Source organism: Emydura macquarii, unplaced genomic scaffold (genome assembly GCF_026122565.2).
Source record: "Emydura macquarii macquarii isolate MOO-44397 ecotype Brisbane River unplaced genomic scaffold, CSIRO-AGI_Emac_v2 contig_691, whole genome shotgun sequence".
Lineage (NCBI taxonomy): Eukaryota > Metazoa > Chordata > Testudines > Chelidae > Emydura > Emydura macquarii.
Genome location: NW_027130828.1, coordinates 2023771 through 2046849, shown reverse-complemented (window position 1 = coordinate 2046849; position 23079 = coordinate 2023771). Strand labels below are relative to the sequence as shown.

Genomic DNA, 23079 nt, shown 5'->3' with positions numbered 1-23079 from the left:
CTTCGAGTGCTTGCTCGTGTCCATTCCACTGTAGGTGTGTGCACACCTCCGTGCGCGGTTACCAGAACTTTGTTCCCTTTAGCAGTATCCATAGGGCTGGCTCCTGCCCCCCCTCGAGCCCCATCCACATACCCAGGTATATGAGGCACTGCTGGCTCTACGCCTCCTCAGTTCCTTCTTTCCACCTGTGACAATTGCTGGACCTGCTTCGACTTGCATGGCAAATGCTCAATCCCTTTTGTTCTCCTTAATCGTGTGTTGTTTGTCTTAGTTAGGAAGATTAGACCTTGAGTGTTATTAATAGTGGTAGTTAGTCACTTAGGAGAGTCCTATGCCTCATATACCATGGCATGTGCTGGTCCTACAGGTACTGCTAAAGGGAAGAAATTCCGGTAACCGCGCATACACCTACAATGGAATGGACATGAGCAACCCCTCTCTAAGAACAACAGTTACAAGGTAAGTAACCATCTTTTTCCTCCTGATAGAACAGAATGCTATCTGTTCTGCACTTCGTGTCTTAAAGTGTTGGGGCTTTGTTTGGTACTGGTGCCCTCTTCTAGCCCTGGCACGTGGCGTTCAGAGCTATTGTCTGACACCATCAGGAGAGCTGGTCTGGATCGCCTGCAGTTTAGATCGCCTTACCCTGGTACTTCTCAGACTGGTTGTAGGGCTGACACCTTCCACAAAGCACCTCCGCCTACAACCTCCCAGCCCCAGACAGTAGAGACTTGTTTTATATGTAACACGCCTGGACGCGAATTTTAAATCGTACTGCTCCCCCTGACTCTACGGTGTCTCTGCTGGCGGCAGGGGCAGGGCTGCGGGTCTCGCAGCTCAGCCCCTCCTGCCGAGCTCGTGCCCCGCAGGCTGCGGTTCAGGGTGACGTGGCCCGCTCACGCTCGCGTTTTCCAGGCGGCGGCCGTGTCTGCCTGCGCCGCCAGGAACCACGATGCCGCCCTGAGCCCGCAGCCGTGTGGGACCGAGCGGGGGAAAGGCGTTACCGCCATTCAACCCCACCCACCTCCCCTACACCAGCCCCGCTCCGCTCCGCTCCGCTACGTGCGGCGCTCCCGCAGCTCCCCGCCCGGCCCGGCCCCAGCCCCCACCTCTGAGAGCCTGCCCCTCCCCCTGCCCCTGAGGGGAGCCGGCTCGGCGGCGGGCCGCTGCGCGCGCTGCTGCAAGGGTTACTCGGGCCGGTTTTGTGCGCGGGGCCCGGCCCAGGGCTGAGACGGCTCCGGCCGCCCCCCGCCAGCAGGACGCGTCGGGCCGGCACCGGCAGCCCTGGAGGGGCGGAGCCAGCAGGGTCGCTAAGAGCCCAGCCCCCACCCGCTCCTTGGTCCCGGCGGCGCGGTTCGGCTCGGCCCCGCCCCTGGCTGCCGGCCCGCGGGCGGGGCTACCGCTGCTGCCAGGCCCCTCCCCCCCCCCGGCAGCGCGCGGCGCGGCGCGGCGCTAACGGCTGCCGCGCCGAGAACGAGGCTGCCGCGAGGGCTCTAGCCAGCCCGGCCCGTGAGGCGCTGCCCGCGCCTGTCTCCCCGCTCTCGTCACTTCCGGCTGCCGAGTTATGTTTCCGGGTCGGCGGCTGGACAGCTGGTTCCCGGGTCTCGGGACAGTCGGGAGCGTCACCCCTGGCTCCGGAAGCGGCTGCCGCGGTGTCAGGCGATGGGGGATGGGCAGAAGGGCCGGGGGCCGAGCGGTGAGTGAGACCCTGAGGCGCGCGCTAGGGCAGGGGCCGGCGGCGCTGATACACCCCGGGGCGCTGGGGGCCCCGCCCTGCGGCTCCGGCCTGCTCGGAGCGGGCGCCCCACGGCGGCTGAGGGGCCCGAGGAGCGGGTGTGCCCCCGGGCCGGCTCTAGGGGCTGGTACCGCTCCGTGGGCGGGGGCAGCGGCACCTCTGGCCGCTCCGAGCCGGGCGCGGGGGGCGCCGCTGCAAGGCGTGCTGGGAGAGGAGCGAGGCGGAGTGTCCGTGGGCCACGTTGCTAAGGAAGCAATAGTCATGGCGAGCACCAGACGTGGGGGGAGGGGCGATGTGAGGCGGGGTGGGGGAGGGGAGGGGAGCTGTGAGGCGGGAGGGGGCGGCAGGCCTAGGAAGATACAAGGGGACAAGCGGTTGTTGCTTTTGCGGTGCACTGCCTGGGGGAGCCATTCTGCTCGGCTGCACAGTGCTCGTCCTCCTCCCTGTCCGTGTGGCGCTGTCTAAGGGCAGGTCCAGGGTGCCGCGCACTGTATGGAAAGTAACCCTTCGAAAAGTGCCGACGGCGCGGGAGCCGACAGCTGGTTTCAGTTCTTCTAGGCATTGTCTGCAGGTGGGATGTTCTGGAGTAACGGCCCTGTGTGCATGCTCTGTACTGGAATAGGTGATGTTATCGCTGTTTGGAAATGGAGTAATTAACACAGAATAAGCGGGAGAGTTCTGAGTAATTAATTGTATTCATGTCACTACTTGAAATGCTAATTTCATGGTGGGATTATGCTGCTGCTTTCAACACTAGAAGGGGTTGTAAGAATATAGAGGAGGGACATGCAGGTGAGTGGAGAACAAAGATATGTTTGAAGTTACACATCGACCTGGTAGATCAATGGATTGTTGAACAAGGATGTGGTGGGTGGGGAAGTGTGATAAATATTCAGCTTTTCTAGGAGAAGCAAGTTAACAGTTGGGTGATGACAGCAGATGCTGATTCACCTAAGGACTTTTCTTAGAATGCAAGACAAGTAGATGAATTAGCAGGAGGATGACTGGAAAGTGACACTGCAGGAGACAATGAAGCAGAAGTGTTGAAGATGTTATTGAATTTCTGTAGAACTGCTTAAAAATTAGGTGATGAAATAGTGAAAGATTTATTTCTAATTGCTAGGTTCTCTAAACAGACTTGCTAAAACTGAGTGTTTAAAAGGACTCAGTAATAATTCCCTGCACCAGTCAAAGGGTGAGTAAGAACTCAAAACAGAGAGTGGGAAGTAAAAGAATAATTTACTGTGAGATGTCTGTCTGTCATTGTGTCAGGTCAGCATGCTCCTAGTAGGCTCCTTGATTGGTGTAATTAATAACTGCAAATGAATCTTTATTCCTGTTAGCTCTAGAGAGCCAAAATAGTTCTGGGAAAGTTTTGAGAAATTACCATTGTGAATGACCCAAAAATAACCCAGCTTTATTCTCACTTCACATGTTTTGTTCACAGCACTAGCTAGTACAAAATCTAAGCAATATTTGGCTGGAATTATTGCGATTATAAAATATGGTACTGTGCAATAACACTTTGAGCCAGAGCATGAGTCTCAAATTAATTCAATCAAAATAAATAAATGCAATCTGGGGAATTGACAGAAAATTCCCCTCATCAAACTTTTCTTGCTTATTATCCACGGCTTTGCTAAGAAAAATTGTGTGCAAAGTAAACGAAATATTTGTCTGGCAAGAAATCTGCATAACTTGTCACCAGTGACGACTCCAAACCCACTTTTGACAGTTAAAGATAACAATTTTTTTAGTGGTACAACTCAATTCAGTAGGTAATTTTTTTTTTTTTAATTTTTAATTGTGCAGTCTGACAGATATGAACTTTTATAATAAGGGTAATAAAATGCCTTTTAACACTGTCTTGATTTCAGTCTATTGTCTGGTTTGGTGTTGAAACTTGATCTTTCTTTGATTCACAGGCACTGTTAAGTTATGAGCCCCTTGAAGGAACTGGAACAGCAGTAAAACTGGCTGAGTGTGGACAGAAGGTTAAAATTAAATCTTGAGTTTTGGAACCGTTAAACAGAGCATCATACATAATAACTGTAATTTGGGGGTAGCTGTGTCTCAAAATACCTGGCTCTTTGGGTGCCATAGGACAGCAGCTGCAGTAAAATGTTTGCAAAACTGAAGAAGAAAATAGCAGAGGAAGCAGCAATTGCTCCTCGGCCAGGAGGGGCTGCGAGAATTCCAAGATCAGTCAGCAAAGAGTCAATCACGTCCGTGGGAGCAGATTCAGGAGATGATTTTGTAAGTATCATATTTTGCTTTTTACTACACCATTTCTAACACAAGGTTATGAAAAACTATGCAAGAATCTTGACTGTGACTGAAAAACCAAGTGCGTGTCAGCGAGACGTGTGATGTGTAAATGTAACTCTAACCTGACCAATTTTTGTAGATTAAAGTAAACATAGTCAGAATAAATATTAAAGATTATTTTACATGTTAAGAATATAAATGACAAAATTATCCTCAATATAGAGCATGGCAAATGAAAGTATAAAATATCTAACACTATTATAGCAAAACACAAGATACTGTATGTAAATGTAATGCTAAAGATTGCAAGAAAGCAATCCAAGTTTTAGATTGTAGTGTTCTGATTCTATGTTTACTTCTTAGGTTTCTGATGCAGTTACTGGTCAGGCATATTGTTTACATACCTAAATAGAATGCTTATTTCGTTTCTGTATAATTGGAAAAACTTGTAGCTTGTCACTGGAATGTTTAGATAAACTATTATGTAAATCTGTTCTCCTTTCCATGGAAATGGGAAACATTATAAGGGTTAGAAATAATTAATGGTTTCCTATCATTAAAATTTGAGTGTGACAAGATTGTTCTTTCTGAAGTTCAGAAACTACATAGTTACCTGTCTCTCTCTTAACCTGCAAAGGCCTCTGATGGAAGCAGCTCCAGAGAAGATCTCTCATCCCAGCTGTTCAGAAGAAATGAACAGATACGAAAACTGGAGGCCAAACTGTCTGGTATGTTTCCTGAGTATGTAAATGATAAATTACTACCTTTCAATGCTGGAAAATATTTTTCTTCACACTTTTTTTATTTATAAAAGGAATATCTTTTTGCTGTCCAACTTTCTATTTAATTCATTTATAATAAGCCTGTTGGTTAGCATCTGAGAGTTGTGCAATACAAAATCCATACAGAATGTTAAAATAAATAAAGGTTCCTGACTTTCTGCTAGTCTTTTGCCACATCTGTGTCATTTTTTCCCCCAGTGTTCAGTTTAGTTTCCTCTGTCCCCATGCTGCAACCAGAACTCTTCTCTTTGGATGTGAACCCTCCAGTCCCCAGTTTGATTTCTTATTTACTATTTGTATTGCAGTAGCAGCCAGAGACCCTAGTTAGGGCCAGGACTTCATGGTGCGCAACACTGTACAAACAATTAAGATGACATAGTCTCTTCTCTGGAATAGCTCATGATCTAAAAAGACCTGCCCCACTCCCCCAAAAGAGGGAAGAGTGGGGATGGGGGGGCCTGGAATTTGATGAAACTTAAACTGGATAGAAATGGCCTTTTGAGACTGTCCACATATTGGTGGTCTCCCTGGCAGGTGTACAACTGGCAAAGGGGCTCTGTGCTGACTCTGTTCTTGGTCCCAAGTGTAGGAAATGGATCAGGGCGTGGCCAGAGTGCACTATGTCTTCTGCTATCTTCTGATTCCTGGGGCTCATAGGAGGCCATGGGAAACAAAGCATAACTTAGACCAGCCTTAGGGTTGTTCTAACTTGAGCAGGGAGCTGGAGAGGCTCCTGCTCAGCTCTGGAATATCAGAAGTGCAAAGGAGGCTTATGGTGCAATTGAAATTGTAAAGTGCTCACTTGTTCCTAAGGAATAAGCCTTAAGTCTTGTTAGGGGCATTTTAGGTCTTCATACTTAGCTAACATAGCAACAAGAGTCTTACGAATATCTGGAAGTAGACTGCAAGATCTGTAAACAAATCATCCCGCAGGCTTCTAAATAAACTCATCCAAGGTACTTTCTTCCTTTAATTTGGTCTGTTAGTCATATCTGCTCAATGGATGGCAGAATTACACATTCATTGCCTCTTCCACATCATTAAGATCTGGATTTTAAAGGTAAGAGTGTGATGCTGTTGGCTGAGCTGGGGAGCTAGCCAAAATGCACTGTCTCCAGAATATTGCACAGCTGTGGTAAGGTTGTAACATGGAGCAAGGAAACAAACCGCTTTTGGATTTCTCTGACCCTCCTTCACTTTATCTCATTGGGGCAATTCTTCATAAATAAAAGTGAAACCAAATCATCCGAGCTTGACAGCAACTGAACATGGTGACAATGTTCCTTTTCTTGTGCCAGTTTTAGTGCCCTTTCCCTGTTAGCATAGTGAGGCCCTTCTGTTTGTACCGACCATTTACCCCATGGATGGTGTGTGGTAGAATTATTTGCTTGTGATATTCGTTGTTAAGGTCAGCCTAATTTTCCTTAACAAGAATGATTTTCTAGTTAAGAAAATCATTGTCGTTTTCCACTCATTTTTTTTTTTTTTTTTTTTTTAATTTCCTTCCCTGATGTCTGTCCATTCCTGGTCTGTGCTTCTCCCTCCTCACCAAGATTATGCTGAACAGGTGCGAAACTTGCAGAAGATAAAAGAGAAGCTTGAAATTGCATTAGAAAAGCATCAGGATTGTACGTACTTTTATTTTCTTTCCTTTTTAAACTTAAACTGTTCTGCCTTGAATGCTGATGGAGTGTAATGGGTTTAAAGCTAGACAGTTAAAATGTGTTTCTCTTCATATTGAGCACATATTGGTTGTAAAAATAGCACACAGCTTTCTGCCTGATTTTACAGTGAACAAAGCAGCTGTGGTTTATTTGCTGTTATTCTGACCGTCACCAGGGAACCCTTTTTCTGAACTTACAACTGGCATTGTTTAAAAATCTACAGCATTATTGCAGTCCAGATGGGAGCACTGCTGATACCTTTTGTTGTTTCTGGTGGCACTCCCATTGTGCTAGGCAATGAACGAACATAAAGGAATACAAAACTTCAGTCCTAACGAGTTATGGATCACTTTAGGGCCTGATCATCTTGACAGTGGTGGGTCTAAATTTTAGTGTGACCTACAATATTTACAGAAGTAAATACAGTGTTGGCATTTGCATACCCTGACTTCTTAACTAGTGATTCTCTGACAGCTTCCATGAAGAAATTTCAGGAGCAGAATGAGGCTTACCAGGCCAACAGAGCAAAGATGGCTGAAGGAATGGCTTTGGCATTAGAAAAAAAGGACCAGGTAATAAACACAGGATTGAAACAATTAAACAGTTGACTGATAGTGGGAGGCTTCCGAGTGCAATAATCTTGGCACAGTCAACATGTTGCAATGCTGGAGACTCACTGCTGAGATGCAGCATTTGTTTCTCTGTGTCACAAGTGGTCTCCAGGCAGGAGAATATCTTGATTTATTCTTTGTGTGTGGAGGGGACGGTGGAGGGATAAGGTGCAAGGGTCAGCATTGCTGACAGGTCATTCTGAGGCACCTTGCCCAGATCGCTTTTGTTATGTTAAAGGAGATCAGGAAAGTCTCGAATGTGAACTCAAATTCTCATTTGCTGTCTCCAGCAATGTAAAACTCATTGTCACATCATTAAAATGTCTGTAGATGATGCAGTTTTGTTAACACAAGTGTGCTGTGATGTCAGAAATGACCCTTTCTTAGGCTTCACTCATTCCATTGTATAACCATTACCCTAATGTAATACCTTCAATCACATTTATTGTTGCATTTCAAAGTTGGCGTTTTTGATTTGTCCTTTCTTTTTTCTGTCTCCCTCTTCTCCCCTACTCCCTCACTTCCCCCTCGCCCCACCCACAGGAATGGAGGGAAAAGTTGGTTCATCTTGAAAAGGCAAGTCTCTTTTGATGTCTGTTTGTTAAAATGTAGGCCAATACACATACTGGAACTTGTGCGCCGCCCCCCCCCCCCCCCCCCCCCCCCCCCCCCCCCCAAAAAAAAAAAAAAAAAAAAAAAAAAAAAAACAAAACATTTATACAGAAAATGTAGTTAAGAAGAGTATCTGATTCCTTGTTTTCTGGCTGAGATCTGATATTCATTTTCATTCTCCACCCCATCACTTCAGAAGCTAAACCTGGAAGTAGTTTTGGAGAGGGAAATAACAAATCACAGGCTTCAGACTCAAGCAAGAAATGAAAGATTGGCACGCCAGCATGGATGTAAAAACTCAGCCTTTCCCCAGATTGCTTGTGTCTCCTTAGTGGAGTGTTGAGATAGCACTTACTTTAAAGCATAAAGCAAGAAATGTATTAGCAAGTCAATCCTTGCAATTCTGCTGGGGCATTATATCCCTATTTTACAGAGGGAGCAGCTCGGAGACAGAGAGATGTGAGTGCTTAGTCTCACAGCTATTCCCTTTCAGAATCAGCATGAGAGCTCTGGAGTCTGATCACCAGGGTGGGAGTCAGGGACTCCAAAATCACACTGCATCCCAGGACCTGATTTAATCTCTTACCTTCTGTGGTGAAAAGGAAAGCAGAGTGGTCCTGGGGTGAGAGAGCTTTGTGTGTGAGCTGATAATACAACATTAAAAAAAATAAGAACAACATCTTATATTTTCAAACTAAAAACTGGTTGGGACAGTGACCATGTCTTCTTGTCTGTCTGTGAAGTATTTAGTGCTCACTAGTATAGACTATGTAGTGCTTCCTCTTCCTTTATGTACTACTGGAGTTGACCTTTAAGCTTTACTGTCTACTGTGGCTCATTTCTAGTCATGAATATTATATGCATTTGCTATGGCAACTGCTGAAGAGGATTCTGGGGGATGAGTTTTTATTACCACTCTTCTTATTTTTCTGTGTAGCATTGTCTTGGTGAGATTTGTTAAGAGCCTTTCTAGCCATGTCACCAAAGTAGCTGGTAAGCACTATAATAACTATAGACCGGAGCTTTATTTACATAAGGGAATTTATATCTAGCTGGAGAAGAATCCTATTGGCTCACAGCCAGGGATGTCTGCAGATGAAATAAGTGTCAGAGCAATACCTGTTTGCCTGTTTAAGTCACATACCCCACTGGGGATTTGACATGGAGCATTTCACTGCCAGAGAGTATCTTTGTTATAAAAAGGAGAGCAATGTTGCCAAAAGAGCTGTAACTCTGAGTGCAGCCATGGTTGTATTGAAAAATTATTGTCCGAAAACAGGCATATGTTGACATCAATCTTGTGTTGTCAGTGTCACAGCAGAAATTAGTTCCACTTCAGTAATTTTTTAAATAAAGGAATTCATTCTTGCTATAGTTTGTTCCAGCTGTCCAACTAAGTCTCTGCTCAAGGCCTCTTTTAGCATAGAAGCATTAAACAGATGTTTAGAATTGCTGTCAAGTGTTTCAAGTATGAATTGCCTCTCTTGTCATGCTTGAGTAGTTGGTGTCAAGTTCCTATGAACTTTCATTTAAAAAGAAATTAATTTTTGTCTTGTTCATAGCACAGTCCTGAAAGTTTCCGAAGTTCAGTAATGCAATCTATGTTGCTTACTATGACACATGCATTCTGAAAATACATGTGTAAGAAAGCCCCATCACAGTGCCTGGTGATTTGCTGATATAAACATAAAACAAGGTCCCATTCTCAGAAAGCTTAATCTAATATGTTACTGACCTAAAATTGAGTGACAAACATTTTGGATTCCTTTTGTTTTGGTGGTTGTTTTTTAATAGGAAAAAGAGATGCTTGCAGCTCAGTTACAAGAAATGAGGGAGAAGAGTTTGAATCTTTTCCAGAAGAGAGATGAAATTGATGAACTGGAGGGCTTTCAACAGCAGGAACTAGCCAAAGTCAAACACATGGTGAGATTATTTTGAAGAGTCTCCTGTCTCTTTGGTGCTAGAATATGTATTTACTGGTGGTGCTACATTTATTTATTAAATGCTATTAACGCTCCAGACCTGTATCTCTATGTTAATTAATTGAAGATTTGAGTCTTTACCACGAGTCTGCATGCAATATCATCTAGACTCTCAGCTGACATTGAATTTTCAGTCTTCTCTGTGTGAATTTAATCTGAGTAATTTAATCTAATTTAGCTCATAACTTTGATAAAGGCAGCAAGCCATCTCATTCAGAAGCCTTTATTAATTGTATCAGTTCATCTTTGTTGTCACTGTTAATGTTCTAATATTCAGCTTTTGAAAAAGGAAGCGACTCTAAGCAGAGCAGAACAGGAGTTAGAGGCATGCCGTCGAGAGCTAGCCCATGCTAAAGAAGAGCTGCAGGTCACACACTTGTCATCGCTTCTGAGCAGTGAGCTGCAAGGGTTGCGGCAGCAGCACTTGAAGCTGGAAGCACAGAGGTGTGTATGCGGTGGGGTAGGATACTGTAGGCAGCATCTAGACATTCTGATTTATTTCCTACTTGTTTCTAGCTCCCTTTTAAGTGCCCCCATGTGCAGTGGGCTTGATGCTTGGTCAGTACTTGTATACTAGTGTTTGACAGGAAATACACACACACTTATTTATTTAAACTACCCTTTCCCAGTTTAAGCTAGAACTCTGTTTTGTTTGTATGTAACTTGGATCATTTAGCAGAGTTCTCTGTGCTTCGTCACTACCATTCTTTCGCCTAGTTATAAGTTCTGGAATATGCAATACCTGATTTATGAGGTCCTGTGAAATGGTTGGTGTCAGGCCAGAATAGCTGTTTTTAAGATTAGAAAAAATCGTATGTTTCTTAGTCTAGCCTCCTTCCCTTGGCAGATGCATTCTGCCTGCTGGCACATTGTGTTACTGCTTTTCTTTCTGTGAAGGGATGAACTAGTGGCAGCTGAGGCGAATGCAGAAAATAAGATCACTGCCCTGGAGCAGAGAGAACAAGAGCTGCAAACCTGCATTCAGCATCTTTCAATAGACTTGCAAAATGTAAGTTGAGATAATTGGTATCTGATACTTTCCTTTCTGTCAGCATAATGCAATTCATGTGGCAGTTCAAACTAGATCTTCATTGAAATGATTTTGTAAAAACTGAGTTTGGAATCAAAAAACATTTTCCTAAATGTCTTAGGCTCAAGTTGCTGCCTCTGGTTGTGAGAAGAGATTGGAAACCTTACAGGTGGAGCATGAATCTCTCAGACTGGAATATGGACAGCACAAGCTAAAGGTACTGTCTTTGAAAGTGTGTTTGTGAGCTGAGGGCGCTCAGGAGTTGGTTAGGTTTTTAGTATCCTCAAGCTCCTATACCTGAGATTGTTGTTTGTATTTAATAAGTCACACTGCAATCATGCCTTTCAAACATGGCTCCTTAATTGTCTAAGCAGAGGTTTTTATATTAACTTCCTCAGTTGAATTATGAATTCCAAGCATGTGACCTGCTACTGGCAGGTAAAAACACCCAAAGCCAGTAAATGGTATCGTGGAGCAAGACTTAGTTTTTGTTAAGGACCTTTTTATAGCAGGTTTCAGCCCTATTTAGGACTATAACCAGGAGAGTTGTAAACGCCTGGAAAGTGGGGTAAATGATGTGAGAATTGCCAGCCATGATACCCCACCCCCCATTGGCAATCTTGTGAATAAATTCAGGAAGCTTAGATGATAAAACTTTGCTATATGTGGACAATACGTTAACAAATGGGGAGGCACTGAGGAAAGAGAATCGTGTAATGAAATTCGGTATCAGAGAAGTCTGATAGAATCCAAAGTATTGGTACCAAAGACATCCAGAAATCATCACAAGAAAATCTAGCTCTGTTGGGCATACAGGACCACACTGCAATCAAGTTGCACACCTCTATTGGAAAGACTGACTGGACTGAGCAAATAACATGATTCCACCAATCCATAATAGTTGAAATGACCTTTGTCTTCCAGATTACATTTTTATTTCAAACACTTCCTATAGAAAGGAAAAGATATTAGATATACATTCTCTATTTTATACTTTATTTGAGGCAATAAGTTTTATATAGGCCTAATAAATAGTTAAAATACAAATTATGTAGGCCAGTATTGAATGGATGGGTAGATTCCGTAGAGTTTCAGAAAAGGCAGCCAAAACCCTGAAAAAGGGAATAATCTAGCTATCTACTTAACTTCGTGTTTTTTGTATATATTTAATGCTCTGTGGGTATGTCTAGACTGCAAAAAAAGACCTGTGGCAGCCAGTCTTAGAGCCTAACTCAACTGACTTGGGCTCATGTTATGGGGCTAAAAATGTCAGTGTAGATGTTTGAGCTGTGAGACCTTCTCCCCTCACCAGGTTTTGGAACCCAGCCTGAATGTCTGCGCTACTATTTTTAGTCCACTGACATGAGCCCCGTGTGCTCGAGTCTGTTGACCCGGGCTCTGAGACTTGCTGACGTGGGTCTTCTTTGCAGCGTAGACGTATGCTAAGATAACATAGGGTGGCTTTCATTAAAGAGAATTTGTTTCTGATGTGTTTGTAGGGATAGGTGGGTTCCACCCAAGTGAAACCACTATAGAATCATAGAAGATGAGGGTTGGAAAGGACCTCAGGAGGTATCTAGTCCAACCCCCTGCTCAAAGCAGGACCAATCCCAACTAAATCATCCCAGTCAGGGCTTTGTCAACCCGGGCCGTAAAAACCTCTGAGGATGGAGATTCCATCACCTCCCTACGTAACCCATTCCAGTGCTTCACCACCCTCCTAGTGAAAAAGCTTTTCCTAATATCCAACCTAGACCTCCCGCCCTGCAACTTGAGACCATTGCTATATACTAAGACCTTGGCTATAAAGATGATGCTGGGTTTTTGTTCCAACAGATGACTGTTGAAGTTGATGAGAAAAATAAACTCATTGAACATCTGCAGGAAAAAGTGTCTTCCTTGGAAAAGAGACTAGAAGGGAATTTTTCAGGGGATGAACATGTGTGGGAGCTACTCAAGGAGGTAAAATTTTTACAGACTGCTTTAAATACCTTGAGAACTGCGTGGCTATTACTGTATTTGTCATGTTATGGAAGGAATATATAATAGCCTGCATATGCCTCTGTTCCTGCAGTGTGTATTTGCATTCTGCCCGTACTAGATAGACTCTGACCTGCTCAAGTGTGTTTAGTGAGGGTAGCCATAATACTAGTAACCAGAAAGTTAACACTCACGTATATTCCTCCTCTTTTGTGGTGTGGTTGCTAAAATGGTTGCAGAGACCATGGGAAAGAACTCTGGGCGCTCTTAAGCAAAGCTGAAACCATCCATTGTATCCACAGAGCTAAGACCCAAGCACTGATAGGAAATAGCTGTAAGATGAGAGAGCATGTTGGGGACCTGAGCACAGCCAGTATCTCCTGTTACTTTCTGGCCCCTTTCCCCAGCACTGATGTACCATCTTGTTTGTGAACAGGAGCCATGTTTCCCCAGGCCAGGTGTGCAGACAGGGACTCGTGATTTTCCCTGATAGGAGGTGAACCTGACTCAAATAAATCCAAGTCTGGTTTGAAAGCTACTTTGTCCTCTTAGAGAGTAAGTGCTACAGCTAGTAAATATTTTGCACTCTGCATGTGTGTTCTGTAATGCCCCAGCAGGGTGGCTCTACAGGACAGAAGTACCTTTTTTTGCAGTAGAGCAGGTGAGCCTTTTGCAGCATTATAGTTTCTCTGACTCCCTGCAGTTGATCTTGGATGCTGATTACAGCCTGATCTTGGATTCAGTGACACACCTCTGGGTTGCCTATTTTTAGTACAAACGCTGTGCTGTAGTGATCAGTAGCTTCACTCTGTGTCAGCCCTTGGGTGTAATGGTGTGTTACAAGTCCTACTAACTGCTCTTTGGGGCTCTGGCCATCATGCATTCACCATTAAAAGCAGTTTTTTAGAGATTAAACTTCTGAGACCCCCTATATGATCTGTAATGGTGTCTTTATCTTCAGAAAACTGCTCTGGAGCAGAAACTGGATGACACCAGACAGCAGCTATTGACTGCTAGAACCAGTCACGCTGAGACTGTGAACCAACTGGAAACTCAGGTATTTCCTCCTTCACCCGTGGACTCAGTGGGAGTTGGGGCTTTTGGCCGTCTGGCTGGATTAGGTGTGTTTTTAGGTTCTAAACAATTTTTTTTAGCCCAATACAAATTGCCATCCTTTCAATCTTTTTCTCATAAAATTTGAGCCTAAATGAACATTGAGCTTTGGAAAGGAAACCTTATCTGACCATATTCACCTTAGGAAATGAGGAAGTGTGTGTGTTTTACCTAGACATTTTGGGTGGTATGTGTAACCCTGGTTTCATACAAACCCTTCTGTCATAGGGTGACACTGGCCTTTTAGAGGGAGGAGGCCAATGCACCTATGACTGGCCAGTTGACCCCAGTTTGGCTTAAAAGAGGCACCTGTACCCTAGACCCTTCTAAGTCTCTGAAGGAAGATGGGAAGGGGCCCCTGAGAGCCCTCTTCCCACAGAGGAGAGAGCTGCAGGAAACCAGAAGGAGAGCAGTACCTGTGAGTTGCAGGTGATGAGTTCTGAGGAAAACTGGTTGGAGTTGGGGAACCCTGCCAAGGTTCAGGAAGGCTTGCACAATGATCCCTAAGAAGAGGAGAAGAACCAGAGTGGTCAGTATAAACCTGGCCCAGAAGCAAGGGGATAGTTCAGGAGGGAGGCCCCAAGGAGCAGGGGTAGGACTCATAGTGAGCCCTGTGGTGGGCTGTGGGAAGTGCGCAGGAACAAGGTGTTGGTCCTGGAGGGAGGTTCCCTTGAACAGGGGGAGGACTCACAAGTGAGGGGCTGACTTGGGGCTCCAGGAGAAGACTCATGGGAGAAAAGTGGGTCTTGAAACTCTTGAAGAGTGGGGCCCTGGAATGGAGATAAAGGAGTTGTGACAGTGATTAATGGGTGGGTGACCTGGGAACCAGTGACCTTTCACTGGGTTTGAAGAACTGTTGCATTGTAACCTAGTTTTGCTTTGGGGGATCAATAGGAACTGTTTTTACTACACAGGACCTTGGACATTTTATGAGTAAATGAGTTTGCATTTGTCATTGAGACAACGTTCCTTTTCACAAGTAAATAAAGGAGAAATGGAGGCAGGTGCACTTGTCATGCTACAGCTAGCCACCGAGGGCTCTTGATGCAGGGGTCACCACATGACATTTTCCCTTTCCTAAATTATTTAGATTTCAATTTCTGTTTCTAGGTCACTGAACTGAACAGCAAAGTAACTGAAGCACAGGCGTCGCTCAGCGAGAGAGACGAACTTGTGAAGAATTTTAAAGAAAGCAGCGTGTGCCAGGTAGGCCCTTGTCTGTGTTTATCCTCCTCCACTAGTTCCTTCCCATATTATTATTTTGTATGCTGCTTTCCAGTAATATAGATCTTTGTGGACAAGGGAGTAACTTACTCTTCTGTTTTAGCTGAAAGAACTTGAACAAGCACTACAGCTCACTAATGGGGCACTAGAGAGGAGCAAAAACGAAATCAGCGAGAGGGATCTACAGATCCAAAAGCTGGTGAGAACTCTCTAATTACTTGGGCTACTCATGCTAAAAGCAGTCTCTACCATTTTCAGTGACAACCAGTTCTGTTTAATTATTGATAAGGCTTCAGTTGTCAGAATTCACCCTGCTAAGACTGCAACAATGGCTCCTAGATTAGTAAATGTATTTGTATACGAGGGCAGGCGCCAGATGGCACCAGAAATGAAGTATAGCATCGTCATTCTTTGGTGATAAGGCTGGGAACGAGCCATATGAAGTTATGCCTGACTCTCTGTGCAAGATCCACATACTCTACTATCCAGTAACCTTAGGATGAATATAGTGTTAACTTACAGTCATGTTTTTTCTGAAGCAAACAGATCTAGAGGTTGAGAGCAGCAGATTACAACAGCATATCTCAACTGTAAAGCAACAGTGCGCAGAACGGATTAGCAGGCTTGAGGCTCAAATAGCTGCGCTTGAAACAGCTCAGGAGTTTGATAAAACAACTTCCCAACACAAGATAGTAAGTATAGAAACTGTTCTGTATCAGGATATTGAATCCCCCATATGGTACCTTTGGTATCACCCATAACCCTTCAATGCATTGTCTGAAAATACTAAATTCATGCGTAACTGCATGTTCAAAAGCTGTTCAAGCTGTGGTGGTTCGAAGAAGTTGAGGGTAAAGATCTTTCTCTAAGCAGCAATGTCCAGAGGCACTGAATATGCACAAAACAATGTCTCTTGGGGGAAGTGTGTGTGGATGTTTAATTGATTATGCTGTAAATATTTAAAACACTGGTTCTTGGCACACAAGATATTTCCATTTTACAGAGCCAGTTGGAACAGGAAAATGAAGTTCTTAATGAAAGCAGAAAAGAATATGAAAGTTCTTTACAAAAACAAGAGTCTGAACTGGAAAGACTAAAGGTATGGCCTAACTCTGTGTTGGTGACTATGGTTAAGTGAAGAGCTAAGTTTGAGAAATGGCTAATGGCAAACTGTACCCTCTTGTCATTACTTAAAGCAGCATTAGGTTCATGTCATGGTTGATTACTGCCACACAGCTTCCTCTTTGGAATTAAAATATCCCAACAGAATATACACCATTCAAGATTCATTACAAATGGCTGGTACTTTCTTAACACAAAATCCTTAGGTCTTACTAAATACTGGCAAAAATAGTATATTCCAGTACTTAAAGGAATACTGTGAATAGCTTTGAAATCTTCTGGGGAAGAAAAGCATTAATAAAAGCATAGAATAGCTTTAGCACTGCATTATTTCATTCCATTAACAGCTACTGCTATTTAAATTAGTTGACTACTAAATAAAATCCTGTTCAGTCATTTAAAGCCTAAATCCTCTCTCCTTTAAGATTATAATCCCATAGAAAGCTCTTAACATTCTGAAAAGTTCCAGAGGGGTAGCCGTGTTAGTCTGAATACAGCAAAAACAATGAGAGTCCTGTAGCACTTTAAAGACTAACAAATTTAATTTCTGCAGGCATAAGCTTTCGTGGGCTGTAATGCACTTCGTCATTCTGAGTATCAGCTCTCTTGTGTGTGACATAGAATTTAAGAGTTGGCCACTGGAGGGAGTCTTTTTGTTGTTAGTGTACTTTAAACTGAAAAAAGTGGGAGTGGCAGGTGTGAAGCCTTTCATGTGGTGGTCAGGTTTAACTCTGCACACCAGAACTGTGCACCTGTCTACAGTGCCAGTGCCCATATCAATCCTCTCCTCCACACACATTTTAAAAAGAACCCCAAACCACTACAACTGATTCTAGGGATCACTGAAATGCAGCTACCTCTGGAGTGGGATATGGCAATAGTTCTTCAGTGGAAGAGCAATGAAGATACCTAAAATCTAACCCCTTTTTGGTAAGCTGAATGCATGCCAAGGTTTGTGAAAAGCTCCAAGACACTGGCTCCTTGGCAGTCTTAAATTAGCATTGATATAACAAGTCTGATTTGAGGGAAGAGATTATGGTAAGTGTCTGCCAATAATCTATAAATTCCACTTGTTAATGGATTTGGATCTTAGAGTTGAGAAATGACTGGCTTGTAGTCTTGTTGCTGTGAAAGCTTCATACTGAATTTTCTCCTCCTAAGTAATTACTGAATTATCACTGGCTTGCAGAAGGAATTAAGCAGCAGAGAAACAGTCAGTGCTGAAATTGCCAAAGCACTGGAAGAAACACAGAAACAAAGGGAGGAATTACAGCACCAGGTAGGTGTAGTGCTTGAACCCTTGGGCTGCTCTCACCCACGTAGAGCAGCTTGGACCCTGACTTAGTAATTATCGTAGTTCTATCAAATCAGGATTAGGCCCCAAACATCCAGGAAGAGTCTGTACCCCAAAAAGTTTCCAATCTCAGGCCCTCCTGTTACCGCTTACACGGATGTAACTTTACCCCTGTGAGGTATTCCACTGAAGTCAATAGGACTGTGCATGCGCTCAAAGTTAAGAATGTGCATGTGTGTTTGCAGGAGCAGGGTTAAGGCAGGCTGCAGCAGATGGGTGCAATAAATTGAAGAAAAGAGGAAGGGCTAGGTGCCAGTGACAGGAACACATGACTACACAGGCATGAGAGCCTCGGATTAAAGGTCTCCATCATTTGGGCAATTTTCTATAAGCCTCACAATACACTTCATGCATGCTTTTTTTTTTTTTTTTTTAACTGGATCACAGCCTTGTTTATGCTGTTAGACGGTGGTCCTAACTTAAGACCAGAAATGTTTGCTGTGTGCTGACAACTTGGCATTCAAGGACCTACTGTGAAGTCCAAGTTATTTTGTCTAGAAAAGTGTTAGTGGATAGTGTAGGCCTATGCTCGTTGATTGCTGGGAACCGTGTGTGTTGTGAGCCAAGCAATAGAGCAGGTCTCACTGAATCCAGCCTTCAGACCACCGCTTTAACTTTCTTTGCTCTTGGGAGTGAGTTGCAGATCTGACTCTTTGATGAACCAGTTAGATGGTTTCCAGGGTCACACAGGACGCCTAAGTTCTGGATGGGAGTGACACGTTCTGTTGCTTTTTACATTCCTGTGTGTTGGAATGCAAACACAGGATTTTGAATGGGTTTATGTGATGGCATATGGGATTATAAACCAAGTGTGTGTACATAGAACATTAAATTTTTTCCTCTCCTGGATGGGGAGTGTCTGCAGCACAAATAAAGATTGAAACACAGTAGCATATATTGCACATTCATAGCTGTTATTACCTCATGAAAAAGACCTGGTCTGCTATAATCCAAAGGGAGCCCCCATTTTGTCCTCTTAGAGAGTGATGCTCAGAAGGCTTCAGTGGTCTTAATGTGATTTTGATCAGTTTTGGCCATTAGTTGTATTATTTTACTAGCCACTGTAGCAATTAGCTGTGTAAACTAATCTGTACACCCCAGACCTCTAACCTGCATTGAGTGGCCTGGAACTTGTGTGTGTGTGTGTGTGTGTGTGTGTGTGTGTGTTTAAACCTGATCATTTGGGGACACAGAGCCATTAGCAGCTACAGCCAACAGCAAACTCCTCTGCTTATCCCAACATACATCCCAAACAGCCACTGAACTTACTTCTCCTAGTGCTGAGGAGCCAGCCCAGTGAGATGACCTTTGTTCTAGTAAATCACTACTGATCAGCGCCACTGTGCATTTACAGTCATCCTGCTTCATAATCCCGCCCACTGCAGAGCCCTTTAAACTGCAGTCTGGTATGGTTTTAAATTGGTTATTATTTTATAGCTGCCATCTACTGGCCATGACAGAAACTGTAGTTCAAATGTAAAGTTCACCCAAAGCAGTATCTTTTCTTTACTGAAGTTCTTGTCCTGCTTCCAAACCCTGCCTGCCTCTCTCAATGAGGGACCAGCACTGGCTGAGGTGGTGATACTCTAACCCTTTAGCGAGGCTGTAGAAGAATTTTAGCATTTGTTGGTTCTACATATTAACTGCTCCTGTTTAACCTTCTTTTGTCTTCCTTCAAGGTTGCAGATCTGATCTTACTGATACAGGAAAAGGACCGGTTGATCAGTGAAAAAACTGATGTGCTTCTAAAAAAAGAGGAGGAGCTGAACCAACTGAGTCAAGGTTAGACCAAAGGAGTGCCCCCATCCCAAGCTGCTTCACCTTGGTAAAATCTCTCTAGCTCAGGGATTGCTTGACTCCGATAGTTTATAAAAATGACAACATTTTTAATTGGAAAAGGTGCAGAGAAGGGCATCCAAAATGATTTGGGGTATCAAACAGCTTCCGTATGAGGAGAGATTAAAAAGACTGGGACTGTTCAGTTTAGAAAAGAGATGACTAATAAGGGATATGATAGAGGTACATAAAATCATGAATGGCATGGAGAAAGTGATAAGGAGTGTTATTTACCCCTTCAAATAACACAAGACCTAGGAGTCACCTGATTAAATTGATAGGTTAGCAAGTTTAACACAAACAAAAGGAAGTCATTCTCTACACAGTGCAGTCAACCTGTGTAATTCATTGCCGCAGATGTTGTTAAGGCCAAAAGTAAAACTGGGTTAACAAAAGACGATAGACTGATCCTCCATGGACTTTAAATGGCTATTAGCCAGGATGGGCAGGAATGCAACCCCATCTTCCCAAGTTGTCCCAAAACCTCCAACTGCCACAAGATGGGACTGGATGACTGACGGGATGAGTTCTGTTCATTCCCTCTGAAGCTGGACGCTGTCAGACAGGATACTGGCCTGGATGGATCATTGGTCTGACCCAGTATCACCATTCTTATGTTCTTATGCAGCTAAGTTTATTAGATCTCCTAACTTGAATGTCACATTTTGGAAATCCAGCGCTTCAGTACAAATCATACAGACTCTACACAGAAAGTTGTTTTCATAACTGTGGTAAAGTCAGGCCAGAGGGCTACAGAGGGGTATGCCAGGGCAGGTATGTGACTGCTAAAAGACCCTTTTCCCTGCAGGCAGAGGTGATGTTACTGCAGGTCAATTAGGGACACCTGGACTCAATTATGGGCTATGCCAGGCCTACTTAAACCCTGTCTCCCCTAGAGGGAGGGGGGGAACAAAGGAGAAGGAAGCTGCCAGAAGGTTTGTGGCGGCCGGAGGAGAGACTCCCCCAGACTAGGAGATGCTGCTTCTCTGCAGCCAGAGAAACAGAGAAGGAAAAACCCTGGCCCCAGCCTGTGGGAAAGACTGGTGTCTCTCCGATCCTCCAGGGCTTTACCGCCATCTCTACGGCCCTAAGGAGGAGCTACAGAAAGGTACCTCCCTGGGCCCTGGGTTATTTACACGGACTGGGACTACCCGCCCCTCCCCTGTGGGGTTGAGGGACACTCCACAGGCCTGAAATAAGGCTGCACCAAACGCTCCATGGTAGAGGTACCAAGGAGAAGAGACAAAAGACTTGTCCAGGTTGGGGCAGAGTTACCTCAGGCCCCACTGCCAAAGTAGACTGTTTCCAATAGGCGAGACCAAGGGGGGTTGCTGTACCACATAATACACAACTCTTTCCATTTAGTGCTAGATGTTGCTTATTTAAGTGCCATAAAATAAAGCACTTCATCTGCAACACCATCACCATAATAAAACTTAAGATGAAGTACAGACTAGTTTAGCTAATCCCTCAGTTTGCAGTGGTCTTACTGCTTGGCACTGGTGCTCAGAAAGACAATGAAACTCTGCCAGCCCCTTGCTGCTATCTGTTCTTTGGCTAGCCAGCAGTCTGCATGCGTCTTCTTCCCCTGTTCTTTATTGTTCCATTGGCTTGTGCATTATGTTAGCCTTTGTTCTCCCTTTCCCAATAACCTTGATTGGTGATAGGGATCCATTTTATTTAAAGTAGGTGTGATTGACTATATTGCATACGTGGGTGCTGTAATCACCCTGCACTCTAGAGAACTAAAATACTGTCCTGCTCAAATGTCTACCTGCTGTGAGGCAGCTTACATTGACTTTGTCTCCATTGTATTTGCCTCCTGCATCGCTGGAGAGGGGAAATAGGCCTGAAGCTCTCCAGCTTTTCTTCAGTGCAACTCACTCTATTAAAAGGGAATTCATAGAAGCTGCTGTTTCCTTCTATGGAGTGGCACTAACCATATCTGTCCTGCCCCAGGTCATGAAGCTGTCATGCTGCAAATGCACCTGCTGCAGTCTGATGGAGGGGCATGTGAGAGCCAAGCAGCAGGAAAACAGATCAGTGCTTGGAGGCTCAAGATACAGGAGTCGCAAGAGCATCCACTGGGCAGTGGGAGAAATGTGAGTCAAGTTGCAGGGCAGCTTCCTCCAGTCTTGTCAGGAAATCCTAGATGGGCAAAGGGCTTTCAGCTCACCCTGCCGTGCCCAAAAGCAAACACCTCTCCATGTGATGTAATGGGCTTTGAATTGGTCACCCCACCTGCTGCCCTGAAACATCACCAGAGGGAGCTGTCTGTGCCTGTCTGTCTGTCTGTCTGTGCACTTGCTTAGAGGAACCCAGTCCCCAGGCAGCACCTCAGAGAGATGGCTACAGTGTCCCTTTTGCGTGTCTGTCTCATGTAGTTTCACAAATGAGGTGATGAGATTGTCCTGCCCAAATTTACATTTAAAGACACAGTGGAGCTTTATCTTTGGGCAGTGGCTCCTGGCGGCCAAAGTTGCAGTTTCTGAGATTGCGTCACTCTTTACCATCCTAGGTTTTAGCACTAGAAGCAGCAACAGCCTTGAATAAGCACTTGCATCTTCCAGAAGACCGTAAAGTGGAACAAAATGGAGAAGTGGCAGCTGCAGACATCATTCAACTTCAGAAAGACAACAGAGAGTTGGAACAGCAAATTTCTGAGAAAAACAAGGTAACTGAAACACTTTGGAAATGGCTTTCCCCCCTATGGCTCATGTGGCTTGTATTCCTAGTTCAGCAGCCCACCATGTGTCAGTGAGGGCCATCAGGCCTGCAGAAAACGGTGAAAATACATGTAACGTGTGACTCTGCCTTCCTTCTGCAGAACCTGCTGCTACCAAATGATTTCCTGCCCCACTTCCCCCAGGACAGCTTACCACACCATAGTTCACTGCTCTTCCCTCTTTCTCTCCAGAGAGTAGTTATCAATAGTTCACAGTCAAGCTGGAAGTGCATAGCGAGTGGGGTCCTGCAGGGATCCGTTCTGGGTCCGATTCTGTTCAATATCTTCTTCATCAGTGATTTAGATAACGGCATAGAGAATACACTTATGAAGTTTGCGGACGATACCAAGCTGGGAGGGTGCTTTGCATAGGATTAAAATTCAAAATGATCTGGACAAACTGGAGAAATGGTCTGAAGTAAATAGGATGAAATTCAATAAGGTCAAATGCAAAGTACTCCACTTAGGAAGGAACAACCAGTTGCACACGTACAAAATGGGAAATGACTGCCTAGGAAGGAGTGCTGCAGAAAGGGATCTGGGGTCAGAGTGGACCACCAGCTAAATATGAGTCAAGAGTGTAACATTTGCACACACACAAATTAAAAATAAAAAAGCAAACGTCATTCTGGGATGTATTAGACAGAGTGTTGTAAGCAAGGCATGAGAAGTAATTCTTCCGCTCTGCTCCTCCCTGATCAGGCCTCAACTGGAGTATTGTGTCCAGTTCTGGGTGCCACCTTTCATGAAATATGTGGACAAATGATCAAAGGTCTAGAAAACATGACCTATGAGGGAAGATTGAAAACATTGGGTTTGTTTTAGTCTGGAGAAGAGAAGATTCAGGGGGGACATAACCATTTTCAAGTACATAAAAGGTGGTTACAAGGAGGAGGGAGAAAAATTGTTCTCTCTAACCTCTGAGGACAGGACAAGAAGCAATGGGCTTACATTGCAGCAAGGGCAGTGTAGGTTGGACATAAGGAAAAACTTCCTACCTGTCAGGGTGATTAAGCACTGGAATAAATTGCCGAGGGAGGT

General features: G+C 44.4%; 1 protein-coding gene across 3 annotated transcripts in view; it reads left to right on the top strand.

Moving 5' to 3' along the window:
* Positions 1-1583: 1583 nt before the first annotated feature.
* GOLGA1 (golgin A1) overlaps positions 1584-23079 on the top strand; it is a 29031-nt gene continuing 7535 nt past the window's right edge. The window contains exons 1-20 of one of the 3 annotated variants that reach the window (XM_067541699.1): positions 1584-1696; positions 3661-3991; positions 4641-4731; positions 6339-6413; positions 6924-7021; positions 7604-7636; positions 9467-9595; positions 9944-10098; positions 10552-10663; positions 10806-10901; positions 12521-12646; positions 13626-13721; positions 14888-14983; positions 15105-15200; positions 15541-15693; positions 16005-16100; positions 17313-17402; positions 19157-19259; positions 21273-21415; positions 21832-21987. In XM_067541699.1, coding sequence (XP_067397800.1) covers positions 3857-3991; positions 4641-4731; positions 6339-6413; positions 6924-7021; positions 7604-7636; positions 9467-9595; positions 9944-10098; positions 10552-10663; positions 10806-10901; positions 12521-12646; positions 13626-13721; positions 14888-14983; positions 15105-15200; positions 15541-15693; positions 16005-16100; positions 17313-17402; positions 19157-19259; positions 21273-21415; positions 21832-21987 — 2079 coding nt within the window. In that variant the 5' untranslated portion in view covers positions 1584-1696; positions 3661-3856. Of the gene's footprint in view, positions 1697-2177; positions 2307-3660; positions 3992-4640; positions 4732-6338; positions 6414-6923; positions 7022-7603; positions 7637-9466; positions 9596-9931; positions 10099-10551; positions 10664-10805; positions 10902-12520; positions 12647-13625; positions 13722-14887; positions 14984-15104; positions 15201-15540; positions 15694-16004; positions 16101-17312; positions 17403-19156; positions 19260-21272; positions 21416-21831; positions 21988-23079 lie in introns of those variants that run through there. The other 2 variants (XM_067541697.1, XM_067541698.1) reach the window with 2 other exon arrangements.